Raw genomic sequence first — 20683 nt, 5'->3', positions numbered from 1 at the left:
GACGAACAGAGACAGACAACCATTCACACCTACGGGTGATTTAGAGTCATCAATGAACCGAACACCTGCACGTCTTTGGACTGTGGGAGGAAACCGGAGAACCCGGAGAAAACCCACGCAGACACGGGAGAACATGCAAACTCCACACAGAAGGGCCCCAGCCGGGATTCGAACCAGGAACCCTCTTGTTGTGAGGCGACAGTGCTAACCACCACACATATATTAAATAAAACTACACTGTGCATTTGATATTGACACACTTTTGAAGACTTTGAAACATTACTCACGTGATCAGGACAGACTGGTTCTCACGATCTGTCGGTGACAAAAAACAAGCTTCAGCGACGGTTTCGTCTCAGAGAAGTGAGGACTTAGTTTCTTAAAATCACACGTGGAAACCGACGACTTAAACTTAATTTCTCCCATGAAGAGCCAGAGCTTTGGCTCGCCAGGTAATATCTTCCCCCCCGTTGTCTTTACGATGATATTGTGTCTCAACAAAGAACCGCCAACAAAAGGCGAGTGGATAACAATTGAAACGGACCTTCCTGTGGCGTTTGGCCTTAAATCCCAAACTGAAACAACTCCTCACTCCTTCGTACCTGTTAGCATATTTTGATATGCGTTATCCGAGACAGAGAAAATATGTGGCGGGGCCTCCATGCGCTTCTTCCCTCTGTAGGCCGACACCACCTTTGGGTCGTACACCGGCAGCCACTTGTAGGGGTTCACAGTGACGCAGAAGAGCCCGGAGTACGTCTGCAGACGAGAACATACTCCATGTGAGGCGAGAGGGGGCAGGGTACATGCAGGAAAGTTACATTTTATAACTTCTAAGACCTTTTTAACACCCGTTGCCGACATTTTAAAGCCTCAACGCCACTTTGAGTTGTAACCGGTTACATCAGCGACAAATTACATTTACTGTACATCGACTGTAAGATAAAACAACAAATCCTTGGGCCACTGTTTTAATAAAGCATCAGTCAGATAGACGGAGTGGTAGTTTCTTATCTTCAGCCTCTGATCCGGGGCCGGGTCGCGGGGGCAGCAGCTTTAGCAGGGGACCCCAAACTTCCCTTTCCCGGGCCACATTAACCAGCTCTAACTGGGGGATCCTGAGGCGTTCCCAGGCCAGTGTGGAGATCTAATCTCTCCACCTGGTCCTGGGTCTTCCCCGAGGCCTCCTCCCAGCTGGACGTGCCTGGAACACCTCCCTAGGGAGGCGCCCAGGGTTCATCCTTACCAGATGATCCTGAACCACCTCAACTGGCTCCTTTCAACGCAAAGGAGCAGCGGCTCTACTCCGAGTTCCTCACGGATGCTGAACTTCTCCCCCTCTCTCTAAGGGAGACTCCAGCCCCCCTCCTGAGGAAACACATTTCAGACGCTTGGACCCGCGACCTCGTTCTTTCGGTCATGAACCTGAGTGGGAGTTTGTCCCCTCCAATTAAAGCATGAAAGTAGAAGACTTTTATTTTGAAGAACCACTAGAACGCGACTCAGATGATACAAAGCCTCTGGTAAAGTCGGGGGAGGTTTGTCTGCCATTAAACAGAAAAGAAGAAGAAGAAGTGATGTCGAGGCTCCAACGAAATAAATGCGGCAAACGCTTCAAAAAGAGACGCAAACTTGCGAAAAAACGAATAAAAGGCTGAGATTTTGAGAATTAAATCATAATAGATGTGGTTACTTTCTGTCATATTATTAGATTTTTATATTTTTTAGTTTCCCTTTACATAATTAAAAACATTTCCACCATAAACTGGTGCATAAAACTCAAAAAAAGTGTTTAACAGTCAAAAGAACCCCCTGACCCGCACTTTACGCACATGTACACAACATTTAATACCTCACAAAGTGGTGTTTAAAACTTTTTAACACCCTGCAGGCTCCGTGGAGCGAGAATCAAATCAGAGAGTAAGATGTCCCTGTAATGACTTACATAAATCATCCACGCTGCGTAACGGTCTTTGAGGTTAAACAGCACCGAGGGCTCGTTGAGGTGGGTCATCATGGCCATGTCCTCAATCTTGTCGTACTTTGGGGGATTCATGGGGTGGCAGTCGTCCTCTTTGACTGTTACAGTCTGGAAAATAAGGTGAGAAGGGGATGAAACGGGATGTTCCTGCTGCAACAGGATTAAATAAAGATAAATAAAAACACTTAAAAAAAGCAAAAAAAAAAAGCAAAATGATGAGACAGACAGAAAAAACACAAATTTAAGCAGAAAACAAAACAAAAACATGAATATTAGTTTTGTATAATTTACATATTTGAAAAGGAGCAAGAAGAATACTTAGTAATAGTTAATTTATTTATAATAATTATGATAATTATACATCTTCCAAAAAGGAAAGTCTGCAGTGGTATGATGGTGGTGGTGCCTGCTGCAGTGGTCCTGCATGACGCTTCCTGCTGCTGTTATAATCTATCACCTTAGCTGTGCTTGTTTCTACTGTTCTGCTGTATTAATGAGTCATATTCACATTACTATAGATATTATTATAGTTACTGGAAGTGTGTCTGTCTCTGTCTTTGTGTCTGTCTTTGTCTCTCTGTCCATCTGTCCGTCTTTTCTCTCTCTCTCTCTCCTTCTCTTCCTCTCTCCGGTGCAGACAGATGTGCGTCCTCCACAGAGCTGGGTCTGTCTGTCGTTCCTGTCTGTTATAGTGAAGGTTTGCGTCTCCACCGTACTCTACGGGGGAATTGTTGGGTCTCTGTAACTCATAAATAAGTCATAGAGTGTGGTCTTTACCTACTCTGTAAAGTGTCCTGAGATAACTTTTGTTATGATTTGAAACTATAAATAAAATTGAATTGAATTGAATTGAAAAACAGCATGTGTGAGAATCAACAAAGAACATGCAATTTAACATTTAAATCAATAAAAGTTGGGTTTCTGTAAACAAGTAAAGCACCAAACCAGCTGAGGCATAAAGTTTTAATGAATTATATATATTTTTTACGTTGCACTGCACACTTTTAAAGCAGCCTATAGTGGTTTTAGCCATTGGTTCCATTTAATTTCTGTACAATATGATTCAAATTTTTGCATGATGAATTATGTTTTCAGACATATTCACCTCATCGGCTTCAGTCTTCACGGTGACTTGACCACCTTCTCTGTTCTGGATGACACCTTTGATGTACAGCTCCTTGGCGTTGGGCACAAAGCAGGCTGTTCTGGCATCAAACGGGCGGTTCTGAGCCTCCACTCGCTCCTTCTCGGGCTTGCGGAGAAAGACGGACGCCGGCCCGTACTGGGCCATCTCAGCATCGCTGCTCATGTTGATGTCTGAAGGTTAAAATAACACAAAAAGAATGTGAGGGAAATGCAATTAATGGAACATTTCTTATCAATGTACAACTGTATCTCACTCACCCCAGTAGAAGTGGATCAGAAGCACCGATGTTGACGGATGCCAGAGGGGGAAAGATCGATGTAGTAGTCAGTGAATGGCAGGACACTAAGTGAACACCAGCAGAGGGTTGAGGCTCCTTTTATCAAGACAAATGTGCTGCTGAGGCAAACCGGACACTCCAAACTTGGCAATGTCAATCAAGTCGCATTATCGATCCCTGCCACACACTTAAATATGGCACAGGATCTTCTCCTGGTAATAGGAAGATGTCAGCAGTGGCAGGTGATGATCCTCAAGCACTATTTTTACATGCCTTCCATACTGTCAGGAGCTGTGTGTTGCTGCTGCTCAGCGCGGCTCCTGTTTAAAGTGTAACGAGCTGTTTAGTTGGTGCGTTTGGTGTCGGAGATGTTGTTTCAGACACAGAAACTTTGCATTGTGTGAATTTACGGATGTAAATGTGTTACTCGGCGTCTCCACGGTGCTTCGTGACCTTCGCGGACCACCTGCTCGTTCACCTTCAAGGCACCTTGCTCGGCTTAGTCGGCTTAAACGCCACACAGATGTCAGTGCAATGTCGACGTTTTTGGAATGTGTCGTGAGAAAATTTACTTTTTGTCCGGTGCACAAATCAGATGGAAGTGTCTTTTATGGTGAAACATTTTTTTAACGTGTCCTTCCTATTACTTAAAACTGCAGTCAGCAAGTCTGGCAAATCGAGTCGTCAAATTTCAAATGTTTACAACTCTCACGCCCCTCCCCCACGACCACAGAGCTACTCGTCGCTCGTCAGTGCACGTGCACCAGATTTCTGTGAACGCGCCCGTCTCTCTGCTGGCTAACTGACTCATAGAAAGCAACCGCTAACGTCATTTAGCGTTTGCCTAGCTTGAGGCGTGTGCCAGGTATATAGTAACATGCACGAGGGGGGAGGGGGGATCTGTGGCGAGTGCACGAACTGTGAACTGTGCTGAGTGGACAGGGTGACACGGGCGTGGTGGATTTTTGAAAAACAAACAGGCTCTGCGTGCAGGTAAAGGTGCGTTTTTTTTTTTTCTAAAACCAGATGATTTATGTTGTTATTTTTTAAATTTATAAATAATAAATAAATAAATGTATTTATAAATGACGGCTCCTGCTTCTGTGAAACTTTCAGTTGGAAATTTAGGCTGCTGAAGCAACAAATAACAATAGTATTTAATAAAAAAACATCATTATCATTGGATTTGAACCTACTGGAGCCTATCATAGAGCACTATTTGTACACACCATTGTATGTTTTTTGCTATTTTAGTAGGGGTTTTAAACTGCCATCAAGTCTTTTTCATGTCCTTTAAATCAAGTTCGTGTCTGTTATCCCGTGGTATCACCCAATAACATATATTATACTGTACAATAATAAATAAATAAATAATAAAAATCCTGCCTATTTCTTTCTTTTTCATCAAAATAAAAAGTGGCAGAATGAAAACAGGCAATAAGGCTCAGGACTGTTACTGTTTTAACTGGCGCATTTATTGCATGCTTCAAATTGTAGAATTAAATGGCTTTTAAAAGCTGTTGATTTTGTCTTACACTTAACATTTGTTCATTCAAACTGAATCAAAACAATCAAACTTAATTAATTTCTATTTATTATGGACAAGAATGGCTTCAAGGATCAGAGTCATGCATTTAAATTAAGAGATACAGTGGTGCATCATCAGCATAACGATTAGATTAACAACAAAAATATTGAACAGAGAACAGAAGTGGGCCTAGAATCGAACCCTGTGGCACACCACAGATTAAAGTAATGCACAGAGACAGAAGATGTCTTGCTCTCTGCTGCTTTTAAATCTAAACGGTTATCGTAGTCATTCAAACGCGTCTTGTGTTCCGCGCCAAGGTTAGGAAGTTGTCTGGTTTGTTTACAAGTTAACACGTAACGGTGTCCGGTGCGTACATGTGTAGAGACACATGACGACAGAATCGTTACCACATTTAAAATAAGCACGAGAGTGTCTGTAACTCGAGCCGTCATCATATTAGGGGGGAGTGCGTGGGAGCAAGTGTGAACAGCAGGTTGTCATCATCACATCAACTCTCAACATCAAGCACTAACGCAGTGTGTGTTTACAGGCTCTGAAACAAGGAGAGATCCCACTGAGAAATGAAATTCAAGCGTAAAATCCTGTTTTTATGAAAGTAAATTACCTCACATTTGTTTATTTTACCAACTGGTGCAAATCAAGTCAACTTTTCTCCACGTCAAATGTGATGGATGCTGTTTTTCTTGCTTTTATAATAGTTTTAGACTTAAGAACCGCATATAAAGACAATTTTAATTTAATATTTTGGGTTAAGTTATGATCATTCTGGGTTTTAGTGGAGAGCTTTTGTGTTCCTGTGAGCGTACTGTTTCAAATGCTTTTCTCCCTGGACTTAAACAGACGTCTGACCATTGACATGTTCCTTTAAAAACCAGATATCTCCAAAACTTCAACTTTTCATAATAAAATAACCAAAAAAATAAAGCAAAACAGCCCCGTTATTAGCTCTGCGATGAGCTTTCAGAAACTCCAATAGGGTCTTTAAAGGTTTATCCAACAAAATAAGTGTGATGACTTAAAATAAATCAACATTTAATCTTTTATTTGAAAAATTCAATACTACCAAATGTAGGCTACTGTATAATATCTCCAAAAGAATAAACCTAAATGTAAAGACGTTGATTGGTTTTCTAATCTGCGGTCTTTTCCACGTAGGCTAGCTAATGTTGTGGATGGATGATGATTTGACAACTACTCTTTATTATTAATATTTGTCACTGACCTTACGTAAAACCTACAAAATATTAAATGCTAGATACTGGGCTCCATGTTTAGGCAAGGTAACAATATCTAGCTTATAAACAACATAGGCTTTGTTCTCGTTTCTTCTTCTACTCCTTCGTCCATTTTTCTAGCCTGAAAAAGCTAGTTTAATATATTAATATTTGTTAAAACACCTTTAAATATGTGGTTTAAAAGGTGAGTTTCATATATTAATCGTTAAATATGTGATTTAAAAGCTAGTTTAATATAATATTCTTTGATAAACACGTTAAATATGTGATTTAAAAGCTAGTTTAGCCACATTTTCACCAGACTACAGAGATGGCAGTTACTGCTACTGTGCTAGCTAGGCTAGTTAGCATTTAGCAAAACTATTTTCGTTTTTTTCTCCATTATGAAAAGTTTTAGCTACTGTCTTATTTATTTGATGTAAAAACAACTCAGTTACTAAGATGTTTGATGACTCAAATTATTTTTTTCAGTAACAGGAAGAAAGAGGAAAAGAGAGTTGGAGAATTAGCTTTGGCTAACGCTATCCAACCAGCTAGCTTAAACTAGCCAGAATGCAGCTTGTTTTTACCCATTTTTATGAGCATTTTTCTAATATTTTATGGCAAAATTAGCTTTTGCATTCAAATCTAAACAGATTACAACTTGTTTTATTTATTTTTTTCTTTCTTTCTCCCTCTCGCTTTTCTTTTTGTCCCCCTTTTCTTCTTTATTTTTGTTATTATTTAGTTATTTTCACATGCTTTTAATTCTAATGTTCTGTAAATTAATGTATTTGTGTTTGTTATTGTGTCCATATTGTTTATAGGTTCTGTGTGTGTGCAATAACTGGTGAATAAAGGGGAAAAGGAGCTTGACACTTCAACTGAAAAACTGAATAACCTTATAAAAAAAGTGAAAAACAAAACTTTAACCCTCCTGTTCTCCTTAGTGTCAATTAGACCCCATTCAATGTTTAACTTCTCTTACTACATGCTTAACATCATTTGTTTTTGCTTTATATTTATTGACTTTTCCTAATTTAACTGGGAAAACCTACGATGGACATGATTGTATTGTTTCATGTCGTGAACACAAACTTGTCGCAGCGTTGTTCCTTTGGGACAAGTTGATCATTTATCTGATATAATCATTATTATTATTATTATTTTCTATTTTACAATAAAAACATTCAGAAATACACGCTACTGTCCTTGATAATGGAAATCGCTTTAATTCCAAATATTATAAATAACACAAAATTGTACTTATTAATAATATACTTACTATAAAACACACACTAACACTAACATCCTTCAATCCAGTCTAGTGAGATATTTGTTTTTTTTCCTGTATATTTTTACAAATACACGCATAAAAAGGTGTTTGCGGTGCTATGTTTAATTTAAAACGCTATTTAGGTCGTCAACAAATACACAGAGAGTACATAAGACATAAAAACTGGAGCAACAACTTTGATTATGGTAATTTTCTGGATGTTTAAATTGCTGGGTTCAAATTAACCCCAAGGATAAACATCGTTAGTACAATCTGAAGGTAACAGGAGGGTTAAATGGTAAAACTGATGTGAAACGGTTCGATCCTGGTCTCAAATATACGTAGTTGCTGCTTATGCTGTGCTTCAGATTATTGAGGCTATTTTCCATTTTCTCTCTTTATAGTGCTCTGCGTTTACGCGTATACTCTCTGTGTGAAGCGGCCTTCTTCTCGTGTTGAGGCGGTGGAGTGTGTTCGTCCCTTCCCGTCCACTTAGTGTCCCGTTAGTGCAATCAACAACCTGTCAGCTCCTTGAGTGCCGCACCGTCCTCCTCTTTGTACTTTCTCTTCCCTTGGAGGTTACCTTCAACACTCGTACGTAAGCCTCCCCTGCTGAAAGTCACACACACACAAACACACACACACACACACACTCCGCAGTAACTCTAACCCTGCTTCACAGGGATTTCTACAAATGTCATGAACATACCAGCTGCTGCTGATCGCTGCACTGCTGACAGGAGTGAAAAAGGTTCATTTTGACGTGGTCCATTTTTAACTTACAGGCTTTCCTACAATCGCCCAGATGCTTTGCTTGTGTTATTTTCATTTTTTATCGTGTCAGCAGTTGAATTGGTGTCTGCGGTGTGTAAATGAGAGGGTTTTCCTAATCAGCTGCTATGCGCTTCAGGGCGCACTCACACTGTCCATCCGTACCGTGCCCAAACAGGTTCAACGGCTAAAGTCTGGTTCCTTTGACCAGTGTGAGTGCAACCGTACCGCGCTTATTTGCGGCACGCTTGCCGTCCACGGCCCGTCTGAGAGAGGTGGGCTTTTGTAAAGCACGTTTGCACATGTACCAGCACGAGCGTGCACACGTGTACGAGCACGAGGCCTACGGTGGTTCTGAGGTCATTTCCTGTGCGCCTGTTGGGACATAGAAAAAAGAAGGAGGGACCATGCGCGGACATTTCAAACAATGGCGGCGAAAGGTTCACGTTGGTGTGATGCGGAGGTGGAGTGTTTACTGCAGATTTGGTCGATGAAAAGATTCAAAAACAGTCGACAAGACGCACAAAAACTCCGAGGTCTACGGAAAGATCTGGAAACAAAGCCACGCATCGCCATGACGTCATCAATGAGTGTGACGTGTTACGGCGTGATGACGTATAGGCAGCAAGAAGCATTCTCCGAGGCCCAGGTAGTGTGAGTACAAACGGGCCTGGAGGGGGGGACAAGGACCCTAAAGCACGGGGCACGGGACGGAGGCACAGTGGGAGTGCGCCCTTAGTGGTGGTGGTGGTGTGGTAATAGCAGAGTGTAACCGTGCTGGTTTTATGCATATGTGACTAGCTTGTCTGTGGGTGCAAATATCCTTCATCTTGATCTCTGCATCAGTTAAAGGTGTATACAAATATTTTGATCCGTCTAATTTGTATTCCTGTTTATGCGTTTTGTAGATCACTCAGTTTCTTCTTCCCTTTACCGATAAAGTTTCTCATCTTCTATCTATCTACATCTATTTTATTAGATTTAAATGAAATAGTTGTAGCTCAAATATCTCTGCTTTTACTTTTCATTGTCAGTTTTGCATATTTCAGGTTGTTAATGTGGGTAAATGAATAAAAATGGCTTCAAATGTTGTATTTTTATTGGTTTCAAGACACTAAACATTGTCAAAGGTGGTAAAAAATGTCTCCATCTGTTGGCGATCTGTTTTTATTGCAGGTACCAAGACGAGACGAATGACTGAAGATGCATATTTCTCATTCTCGGGGTTAATATTGTTAATTTCTCGTAAGGTTCAGACACATTTCACAGTGCTTGACAGGCAAAAAGACTCGGTTTAAGTAAGAATGACGTGTTAGTGCGGGTCAGGAATAGAAACAGGAATAGTAGAAACTATTCCTGGAGCATGTTGAGTTGTCTCTGTTTGCTTTGCTCGATCCCGACTGATCCGCGGCTTAAAACACAGAATGTTGACCCGATGCTGTAAAGATGAAAGAAACTTTGTTTTGCAGGTATTGGTTAACGGGCTAGACGTCTATCTTTACGCAGACGGAGATGGTGACAGGGCGTAACAATGTTAGCCTCGCTAGCAGCATTGCAAAGTTGTTCTGTCAGTCCGCCGCTTACAGACTGAAATACCTCAACAACTACGGGTTAGATTGTCATGAAAGTTTGTTCACACGTGCATGTTCCCCAGAGGATGAACCCTACTGATTCAGATGATCCTCTGACTTACACTTTGAGGTTTACATTTTTTGATTTGAGTGAAATGTCTCCAACAACTACGGGATAGATTGTCATGAAAGTTTGTTCACACGTGCATGTTCCCCAGAGGAGGAACCCTACTGATTTAGGTGATCTCCTGACTTTTGATCCAGCGCCACACTGAAGGTTATACTTTTGGATTTGATTGAAATGTCACGAACAACTACTGCATGGGATGTCATGTCACATATTTTGTATGGACGTTAATGTTCCCCAGAGGATGAACCCCACTTATTCAGGTGATCCTCTGACGCCACTTTGAGGTTTACATTTTTGCCTTTGAGTGAAATGTCAAGAACAACTGCTGCATGGGTTGTCATGAAATTTTGCATGGACATTCATGTTCCCCAGAGGGTGAATCCTACTGACTCAAGTGATGCTCCAGCGCCACCCTGAGGTTTACTTTATTTGATTTGAGTGAAATGTCTCCAATAACTACTGCATGGGTTGTCATGACATTTTGTTCACACATTCATGTTCCCCAGAAGGTGAATCCCACTGGCCCAAGTGATCCTCTGACGCCACATTGAGGTTTACAATTTTGTATTTGAGTGAAATGTCTCATGAAATTTTGATTGGACATTCATGTTCCCCAGAGGGGGAATCCAACTAACTGAATTGATCCTCTGATGCCACTTTGAGGTTTACATTTTTTGATTTGAGTGAAATGTCTCGAATAACTACTGCATGGGTTGTCATGACATTTTGTATGGACGTTCATGTTCCCCAGAGGGTGAACCCCACTGATTCAGGTGATGTCCTGACTTTTTCTCCAGCCCCACCCTGAGGTTTACATTTTTTTGATTTGAGTGAAATGTCTCGTACAACTACTGGATAGAGTGTCGTGAAAATGTGTTCATACATTCATGTTCTCTAGAGGATGCATCCTCAAACGAAGTGATTCTCTGACGCCACTTTGAGGTTTACGTTTTTGGATTTGAGTGAAATGTCAAGAGCAACTACTGCATTGGTTGTCATGAAACTTTGCATGGACATTCATGTTCCCCAGAGGGTGAATCCTACTGACTCAAGTGATCCTCTGGCGCCACCCTGAAGGTTATACTTTGAGTGAAATGTCTCCAACAACTACTGCATGGGTTTTCATGACATTTTGTGCAGATATTCATGTTCCCAAGAGGATGAATCATTTAATTGCCAGTAGCTGGTCCAATTATTTTTTTTAAAAATGGTCTTATATTTTGGTTTCTGACTTAATACCTGAACTCCCAAGAGAAATAAGGAAAAATCAAAGCAGCAGAGGAAGACATAGGTGGGCTACTATTTCTTCGTATGGAGCAACATCCAAATCCTTGAATCCTACATTTCCCATAATGCAACTGCCACGTTTATTATTATGATATAATGTAATTTACCACATCACATCAGCTGATTACATGATACTTTAGCTTACTCGAAGTTCAGTTTATTGTTTTTTTAACCATGTTTTGTAAAACTGTCATCCAGTGATAATCGAATAATGTTGAAACTGAATCCAAGTCCCACTTAGTGTCCAAAGGAAACCATGCGTCTCCAAATTTGGTTTAATTCTTTTTTAATATGTATTCTATCAAAAGATAAATCCTCTAGATTCACAGAGTCATGGCATTTAAATTGGACAAATAGTGGTGCATCATCAGCATAGATGAGAGATGAAATAACACAAATATGAATAAAAGTCAAACAGAAACGGGCCAAGAATCGAACCCTGTGGCACACCGTCATTCAAAGACGCAGGTGAAGGAACAATCATGGAGACTTTATACTGCAGCTTGCAAAAATTCTAATTCTTAAGATAGATAAAACATTTTAAAACCAACTGCATCAGCTGAAAAATGCATCGTCACAAAGCTTTTCTATCTTGCTTAGATCGTGAAAGAGTGGCATTTTGAAGATACATGGTTTTCATAGTGGACTGCACCGCTGTAGTCAGATTTCTATTCCACTTTACCGATGTCACGGCTCTTGGCTCGTAATTTATTTAACTGGGATTCTGCGATGTCCGCTCGATCCTCGGCTTCCTCCAGTTCATGTTGCACCTTCCGAGCTTTAGCCAAGTGGACGCTGGTTTGCTCCTCCTGAGAGTCACGGAAAACAAATATTAGCAAAGGAGGATCACGTCGAGCAAACATCACAGACGTTATTTAATGTGGTTTTCACCCACCGCCTCCTCGCACTGACGCTTGTAGGCTTTCACTTTCAGCTGCAGCTTGTTGACTAAATCCTGAAGTCTCGCCACGCTCTTCTTTTCCTCTTCACCCTGAAACGTTTGAGGTGTTACTCATCATATATCTCCTTTTTTTTGTTATATATTCAAGCAGGTAAATCATACCTAGTGAAACTCACAGCTATATAACAGGAAGAGGAAACACTTTTTACCTGATAAGTGAGCTCTTTGACTTTCCTCTCGTATTTCCTCACACCCTTCATCGCCTCGCCGCTGCGTTTCTGTTCTGAATCCAATTCACTTTCCAGCTCTCGCACCTTCAAAATACAGTTAGTTTAAATCACCTTTCATGTGATTCTTTCCTCTCCACACAACTATTAACCCTGTTTGATTCCATGGACATAGAAAGAAGAACGGGTGGCGTACGGGAAAAATGGCGCACATTCATTCCTATGGAAAGCTTCTCAGTGGCGCAATCTACCTTAAGGACGCCGCCATTTTTGGTTCTTGTGAACGCGTGAGGACTTACTGGATGTAGCAATCCTCACGTTCACCAGTCCAGACCCGAGCGCCGAGCACGAATCAACGCGAAAAACATTGTTTTAAAAGTGTGAGCAGAAGAGTTGTGTCTCTGCCGGAGCCTCGCTCTGGGCTCTACGGAGACGGGACCTAAGCTCCTGGAGGTGTTTCACTACAGCTGTGGCTCAGTTACAGAGTGGGTCGTCCTCCATTCGAGAGATCGGTGGTTCTCAACGCATGGGTGTGTAAATGTGCTGTGAATGGTTAGATTAGATGGTCTGTAGATGTCCACTGCCATCAGTGTGAATGTCTGTGTGAATGGTTGAATGTGACAGACACTGTGAAAGCACCTTGAGTAGTCAGAAGACTAGAAAGACGCTTTATAAAGACAAGTCCATTTACCATTTACGGCTCTTTTTAGCCGCGCACCCTCCTTCTCCTGCCCATAACTCCATTTTGGTCGGGTCTAAAATTGTACATTTTGTTTGCAGAGAGCCTGAAGATAATTATGAGCATTTTGATTTGTATCAAAAAACGTTTTCAGAGGTGATATCCTCTTCCCCGCGTGTATGGGAGTGAATGGGCGAATGCGCTTCCGGGCACAGGACCGTTACTTACGCAGGGAGTGCTGCAGTAATGCGCTTGGCCGCTAAACCCATGGTGGCAGGCGATGAGCGCGCCTGTCCTGGGGAACTGTTTGATTCTTACCTTGGTTTCCAGTTTCTGGAGCTCTTTCTTTCCTCCCTTCAGAGCCATCTGCTCCGCTTCGTCCAGACGCTGCTGCAGGTCTTTCACCGTCACCTCCAGGTTCTTCTTCATCCTCTCCAGGTGAGCGCTGGTGTCCTGCTCTTTCTTCAGCTCCTCGGCCATCATGGCGGCCTGTACGGGAACGTGAACTCAGTGTGAAATTGAATCTACGAGGCGCTCATTGAAATGTTTATTTAGATAAAAAGAGGGAGGCTTACATCCATGATGGCTTTTTTGGCCTTCTCGTCGGCGTTCCTCCCCTCCTGGACGGTGTCCTCCATCTCCAACTGCAGCTGAGCTAAATCGGACTCCATCTTCTTTTTAGCGTTGAGGAGGCTGGAGTTCTGATAACGATAACATTCATGACACATTAATGAATATTGTGAGTGGTTTTGGATTCACAGCCGAAGAAGAAGAAGAAAAAGGTGCATTTAATATAATATTAAGACCCTCTTACTATGAAACCGTTCTCTCAACTGGGGTTTAAAGTCAAGAATGAAATTTTGACCTCGTTTGAGCAGAAGTGTAATCCTGTTATCAGGCAAAGTAACTTAAGTTGTCAGACATTAATTCATTCATTCATTCATCTTCAACCGCTTTTCCTTGTCGTGGTCGTGGGGGATGGTATTTGGCGTGAGGCGGGGTCCACCCTGGACGGGACGCCAGTCTATCACAGGACACATAGAGACAAACAGAGACAGACAACCATTCACACCTACGGGTGATTTAGAGTCATCAATGAACCCAACACCTGCACGTCTTTGGACTGTGGGAGGAAACCGGAGAACCCGGAGAAAACCCTAGCAGACACGGGGACAACATGCAAACTCCACACAGAAGGGCCCCAGCCGGGATTCAAACCAGGAACCCTCTCACTGTGAGGCGACGGTGCTAACCACCACACCACAAATGAAGTAAAAAGAAATAGAAACAACATGGCGGGCTGCTCAAAAACTTTCTGTTGTTCCGTCTAAACAACAAAATCTATTTCTGAAAACTTCTGGGGGTAGAAAACAGGCGACACCATCTTGTTTTATTTTAGAACGACATCTCCAAGTGTGACGGCTTGGTCCAAGTTTCGTGAGTTATTTGCAGGAGTCGGTCTCATCAACTTTATGCAAATACAGACAGGAAGTACAGACCTTTCAAACTCGCTGAATTGCTCGGATCATGCACTGAGCCAGAGACCGTGGATCAGCAGCAAGACGTCAATGGAACTGCTCAAGCAAAGTACACGACGTAGCTCCAATTTGCATATACAGTACTTGTTTACAGATCATCCCTGGCCTCGACTAGTGTGTTCTGTCCTGTCTGCAGCGGCGCAGTAGGGCACTTCTTTCTCCAAGTGAGAAAAACAGAATAGTTTAATCTCTAGTTTGTCATTTAAGGTGGCTCGATTGGTTCAAGACGTCAACTCGTGCACTACATAACACTCTACTCCATGCTGTTGTCTCTGCTGCTGAGTGAAGTGACGGAGGCCAGAGACAAAATAAAAGCGTCTCCTCTTGTTTCTGGGCACAGTCAGGAAGCCGAAGCAGGAAAACCTCAAACTGAGGAGCTGTGAGATATTTAATTGAGTTTCCTTTTAGAGAAATTCTCTGAAATACATTTTACTGAAAGGTCAGAACAGACGAAGTGCAGCTATCTGGTCGCCCTTTGCGGAGGTTGAAAGTAAAACAGTTTGATCCAAACATGAATGAGTTCTAGCAGCAGAACTTTTTGTTGTTGTTGTTGTTGTTTTCTAATCCTCAGAAGTAAAACAACAACCTGATAGTTTGTTGTCTTTATTTACGATGTGAAAGCCCCGAAAAATCGACCTTGATCGCAAGAAATAACGTCACTTTTTCGCCGTGTAATCTTCACGTTCTGTGTCAAAGTATTCACGAGAAAAACAACGGTTATAAACAAAGACTTGTCACAGTAGGTTACACATAAAAGGTGGAACAGCGTGCGTCAGAGGTGCACTCCGGTCGTAAAAAATACAGAACTACGCCCCTGCCTGTCATGTCCTGTTCAGTCTTGACCTGTTCCACCATTTCTCGTACAGTCTCTTCCTGTCATTAACACCGTACATCGTCTCCTAACCTGAGAGTTCAGCAGCTGAATCCTCTCGCTGACGTCGATCACTTCCTGCTCCGCCAGCTTGCGGCTTCTCTCCGACTGCTCCAGCGCCTCTCTGATTTCTTCGTTCTCGGCCATCACGAGGTTGTTGCGGCGCTCTGTGATGGCGAGCTGTTCCTTAAAGTCCTCCTGACAGTGCAACGCTTCATCCAGATGGACCTGGGCGTCCTGGGACGGAAGAGAGGCTCGGAGTTTTAAATACATCGGTCTCAATGTTTCACGTATATGTTTCTACGAGCTGATGCAAACCTTCAGCTGAGCCTGCAGGTTCCTCGTTTGCTTGGTGGCCTCGGCCGCCTGGCGGTTGGCGTGACCCAGCTGGATCTCCATCTCGTTCAGATCTCCCTCCATCTTCTTCTTCGACCGGACGGCATCGTTGCGGCTGCGCGCATCGGCGTCCAGCGTGTTCTGCAGGGTGTCCACGGTTCTCTGGTGATTTCTCTTGAGCTGGTCGATTTCCTCGTCTTTCTCCGCCACCTTTCCGTCCACTTCGGACTTGATCTGATTCAGCTCCAGTTGGAGGTGGAGGATTTTGGCCTCCTCGTGTTCCAGGGACGACTACAGAGAACGAGAAACACTTGATTTTGTTGTCTTTAATTAAAAACAGCTGTGTACGGTCATTCACGGACAAAACTCAAACCTCAACTTCCTCCAGAGCTGCCTGGGTGTCTCTCTTCTCCTGCTCCGCTTGTTTCGCAGCCTTCTCCAGCTCATGGATGGTTTTTGCGGATTGTCCGACGTACTCGGTGATATCCCCAATCTCCTCTGAAAATGTAAATAAAAACATTATCCTCATTGGTCGGAAGCAAACGCCGGCACATAGATGAGGTGTCTGCGGCAGAATTCTTACGCTGAAGGTTTTTATTCTCTCTTTTCAGGGTCTCCAGATGATCCAGAGCCTCCTCGTATGAATTTCTCAGCTTGAAGAGTTCTGTACTGAGCACTCTGGCCTCTCTCTGGGAAACTTCCAGATCAGATTGACCCTCCTCGTATTTCTGTTTCCACTCAGCCAGAACCTTACAGAGGAGGGAACGGCATGTCATCCATCAGTGCAGCCTCAGCACGATGCAAATGAGGTTTCTGCAGGAGGGAGAAGTGAACGTACCTTGTCAAAGTTTCTCTGTTTCTTGTCCAAGGTGGCATTGGCTGCGTTTGACCTTTCCAGCTCAACCATGAGATCCTCCACCTCCGCCTGCAGCCTCTGCTTGGTTTTCTCCAGTGATGCACATTTGACATTTGCTGCCTCTGTCATTTCCTCAGACTCCTGCAGCCGCTGGGCCAGTCTCTTCCTTTGAACCGAACACAAATGGTGTGAAAAGCAGAAAAAACCCATTAGAGGTGACTTTTAAGAAAAACAAAAAACCTTGCAGTTCTTCTTACTTTGCCTCCTCGAGCTCTTCCGTGCGTTGGATGGCGTCCGTCTCGTATTTGGTTCTCCACTGAGCCACGTCGCTGTTGGCTTTGGACAGGCAGCGCTGCAGCTCGCCTTTGGCCTCCTGCTCCTCTTCGTACTGCTCCCTCAGCAGCTCGCAGTCATGTCGGGATGACTGCAAACTGTGAGCCAGGGCGCTTTTCGTCTGACGAAGCAAGAACGTATACAACAGTGGAGGATTATCGCCTGAGTTAAAACTGCTTTAACTAAATGTAAAGATTTAGTTCAAAGGTTCCCAGAGGAGGGTAACGAGTCATGTATTAAGTCTCAGGGAGTTTGGCTAGCTTAGATCGTTTGCAGATGAACTTTCTGTCTGTTTTTGCTTTCCTAGCCGTCCTCTAATATACTTTCACATGACAAGTTTCCTCCCGCAGGTTTAAACTACTTGTTGTGACTGTAACGGACACTTAATCACGTCCTTCAGACCTTCGATTCCTCGTCCAAAAGTCTCTTGAAGTCTTCGATTTGTTGACTGGAGGCAGATTTGGCTCTGCTCAGCTGGGACAGAGTGATCTCTTTCTCCTCCAGCAGACGTGTGAGCTCACCTGTTCACAATGAAGAAGGAACACAAACAGACTTATCCCTCCGTCTTTGTTGCTCTTATGTATCTTTTTTTATGATTTCACATTTGGAAAGGTACCGTTTTCGGTTTGCTGACGAGCACTGAGCGTCGTGTGGTCGCTCAGAGACCTCTGGGCTTCATCTGCTTTCGTCTTATACTCGTTCATCTGGTCTTCGAGGCTCCTGGACAGTTTCTCCAGATTGGCCTGAAAGATGGAGCATCTGTTATCACGAGCAAAAACATAAGAAAGCATCCTCTGCAGACCTCTTACCTTGCTCTTCAGAACGCTCTCCGTGTTGCTCGCCATGTCGTCGATCTCCATCTTCAGCTCACTTTTCTCTTTCTCCAGTTTCTGCTTGACTCTCTGAAGGTTGTCGATCTGCTCGCTGAGCTCGGCGGCGCTGTCCGCCTGTTTCTTGCGCAGAGTTGCGGCGGTGGACTCGTGCTGCAGCGTGGACTCTTCCAGGTCACGCCGCAGCCTCAGAAACTCGGCCTCGCGCTTCTTGTTCAGCTCGGCCTGAGCGGCGGTGGCTCCTCCAGCCTCCTCCAGACGCTCGCTGATCTCATCCAGCTCTCTGGACAGATCGCACCTCTGCTTCTCCACTTTGGCTCGAGCTGAGCGCTCAGCCTCGATCTCCTCTTCCAGCTCTTCGCTGCGAGCCTGCAGGAAAAATGTATTTAAGTGTCATTCCGGCGCAAAATCATCCCATGGTCTTTTTCAGCACTTACATCATCAAATAATCCATCGAGACAGAGAAATCCTGTAGAGTCGCTAACAGCTGGACGTGGCTAACAGTGATTAGCTCGGGGCAGTACAGTGAAGGCATTCAAAGGTCTTTTTTAACCACTAATACTGCTGAAAATAACAGCAAACCTCTGCAGCAGCATGAGAAGAGTCCCTACACACACAACAAAGCATTGGGCTCCTTCCTTTGGGATTGACTTTGGTAATCCACTGTAATGGACTTTACTATGAGAGGAGCTGGTACAGGGGCCAGTAGGTAAGTCTTTAAAACACTCTTTTAATAAACTCTGGGTTCACTAACTAAGTTGTTGGTGCTTTGTTTTGTGTGTAGGGACTCTTCTCATGCTGCTGCAGAGGTTTGCTGTTATTTTCACCAGTATTAGTGGTTAAAAAAGACCTTTGAATGCCTTCACCGTACTGCCCCGAGCTAATCACTGTTAGCCACATCTGGTTGTTAGCGACTCTCCTGGATTTCTCCGTTAATAGTTGTTACATGAAACAATATGTCTCGATGGCTTATTTGATGCATGTATCATATTTTCCGAACTATAAGTCACACTGGACTGAAAGTCGCATTTTCGGGGGGAAATTTATTTTATAAAATCTGAGACCAAGAACAGACGTTTCATCAAAAGAGAAAGTAATTTATATTCATCGCCTTGGCAACGACCTGGGTGTGGAGACGTAACTGCACCGTTGACTCTCTCTCCCGGCAGCACGTTGTTCAAGCACCTATTTGTGAACTTGTTGTGGCGATCTAGCTTTTAGCACGTGACTAGCTTTTTTTGTTTTCTTCATAGCGGCTGTCAGTGTGAAAATAACGAACATGTGATATTATATACATAACATAAACGTCGCACCTGAGTATAAGTCGTAGGAACAGCCACACCATGAAAAAGTGCGACTTATCCGGAAAATACGGTAAGTGAAGAAATGACCGTGGGATGATTTTGCGCTGGAAAAAACACTTTAACATGTAAAAAAGAGGTAAGAGAAAATGTATTGAGACAGTTTTACTATTATTATAAATCATACCTGAAGCTCTTTAATCTTCTTTTGTAGTTGAGTGTTAAGAACCTGCTCGTCGTCGATTTTGCACTGAACGCTGCTGATTTCAAAGTCCTTCCTGAAGAGAGTTCATTTTTCAGCACAATCAAAGAACTCAACATGTTTTTTCATCTGTGTTTTTATGACAAAGAAGTTTGAAGGAACCGTCCCTTCAAACCCGAATGTATGAACTGACTGAATCCTCGGACTACACCTTACTTTTTCAGCCTCTCTTCCATCTGCTGTCTCTCGTTCTCCAGGTCCACGATGGTTTCCAGAGACAGCTTCAGATCGCCCTCCAGTTTCCTTCTGGATCTCTCCAAATCTGCATTCACCCTTTTCTCCTGCTCCAGGGAACCCTCCAGCTGTGACGCAAGAAAAAACAAAGAAATGATGCAAATGACAACTGGACGGTGCAGTTACAGTCATATAAACTATCACTAGACCTATAAACTATGGTATTTGGAGCCACAGAGGCACCATCGGTGGTGTGTCTCGCTGTGTCGTAGCTGCTGTTGCCGCTGCTCTCATTGATCATGTTTACCACCATAATTATTATCATTGTCATATTCTATCACCTTAGCTGTGCTTGTTTCTACTGTTCTGCTGTATTAACTGCCATAACATATAAGTCATATTCACATTACTATAGATATTATTATAGTTACTGGAAGTGTGTCTGTCTCTGTCTTTGTCTCTGTCTTTGTCTCTCTCTGTCCATCTGTCCGTCTGTTCTCTCTCTCTCTCTCTCCTTCTCTTCCTCTCTCCGGTGCAGACAGATGTGCGTCCTCCACAGAGCTGGGTCTGTCTGACGTTCCTGTCTGTTATAGTGAAGGTTTTCAACGCCACCGTACTCTACGGGGAAATTGTTGGGTCTCTGTAAATCATAAATAAGTCATAGAGTGTGGTCTTTACCTACTCTGTAAAGTGTCCTGAGATAACTTTTGTTGTGAGTTGGCACTATAAATAAGGGTGGACCCCGCCTCACGCCCGATGTCAGCTGGGATCGGCTCCAGCCCCACGCGACCCCGACAGGGACAAGCGGTTGAATTCAATGAATTGAATTGAATTGAGAATTAATTGTTCTGTCCAGACTTACGTCATCAACCTGTTGCTCCAGCTTGATTTTGATCTTCACCAGAGAGTTCCCTTTATCCTCCTCGGCCTGGAGGTCGTCCAGCGTCTGCTGGTGCACCTCCTGCAGAGCTCGGATCTCCTTCGAAGACTTCAACAGTTTCTCCTCCAGCGTGGAGAGCTCTTCCACCAAGTTCTTCACCTGAGGAGGGAAGGTCATACATGTTCAGGTACTGTTCTTTTCCATTTCATGCATCTTAAACTTGTGATGAAATCATCAGAAGCACCTTATTTTCCGTGGCGTATTTCTCCTTCTCCACTTTAGTGATGGT

At 43.2% G+C, this 20683-nt stretch overlaps 1 protein-coding gene across 6 annotated transcripts in view; it reads right to left on the bottom strand.

Annotated features, from left to right (window-relative positions):
- The window catches only part of LOC310959840 (myosin-4-like), a gene marked incomplete at both ends in the record, with an annotated part of 56442 nt that overhangs the window by 21995 nt on the left and 13764 nt on the right, over positions 1-20683 (bottom strand). For 2 of the 6 annotated variants that reach the window (XM_083931302.1, XM_083931303.1), the window contains 18 exons: positions 11875-12015; positions 12102-12197; positions 12317-12421; positions 13332-13502; positions 13589-13714; positions 15456-15659; positions 15741-16049; positions 16132-16256; positions 16342-16507; positions 16597-16780; positions 16872-17068; positions 17350-17468; positions 17564-17690; positions 17757-18146; positions 19266-19356; positions 19497-19642; positions 20377-20553; positions 20639-20683. The exon at positions 20639-20683 is cut by the window's right edge and continues 198 nt beyond it. In XM_083931302.1, coding sequence (XP_083787428.1) covers positions 11875-12015; positions 12102-12197; positions 12317-12421; positions 13332-13502; positions 13589-13714; positions 15456-15659; positions 15741-16049; positions 16132-16256; positions 16342-16507; positions 16597-16780; positions 16872-17068; positions 17350-17468; positions 17564-17690; positions 17757-18146; positions 19266-19356; positions 19497-19642; positions 20377-20553; positions 20639-20683 — 2919 coding nt within the window. Of the gene's footprint in view, positions 1-287; positions 316-602; positions 760-1945; positions 2090-3086; positions 3291-11874; positions 12016-12101; positions 12198-12316; positions 12422-13331; positions 13503-13588; positions 13715-15455; positions 15660-15740; positions 16050-16131; positions 16257-16341; positions 16508-16596; positions 16781-16871; positions 17069-17349; positions 17469-17563; positions 17691-17756; positions 18147-19265; positions 19357-19496; positions 19643-20376; positions 20554-20638 lie in introns of those variants that run through there. The other 4 variants (XM_083931304.1, XM_083931306.1, XM_083931307.1 and 1 more) reach the window with 2 other exon arrangements.

Source organism: Echiichthys vipera (genome assembly GCF_963691815.1).
Source record: "Echiichthys vipera genome assembly, chromosome: 17".
Classification (NCBI taxonomy): Eukaryota; Metazoa; Chordata; class Actinopteri; order Perciformes; family Trachinidae; genus Echiichthys; species Echiichthys vipera.
The sequence above is the reverse complement of the archived record's forward strand: the minus strand, read 5'-3'. Positions and strand labels throughout refer to the sequence as shown.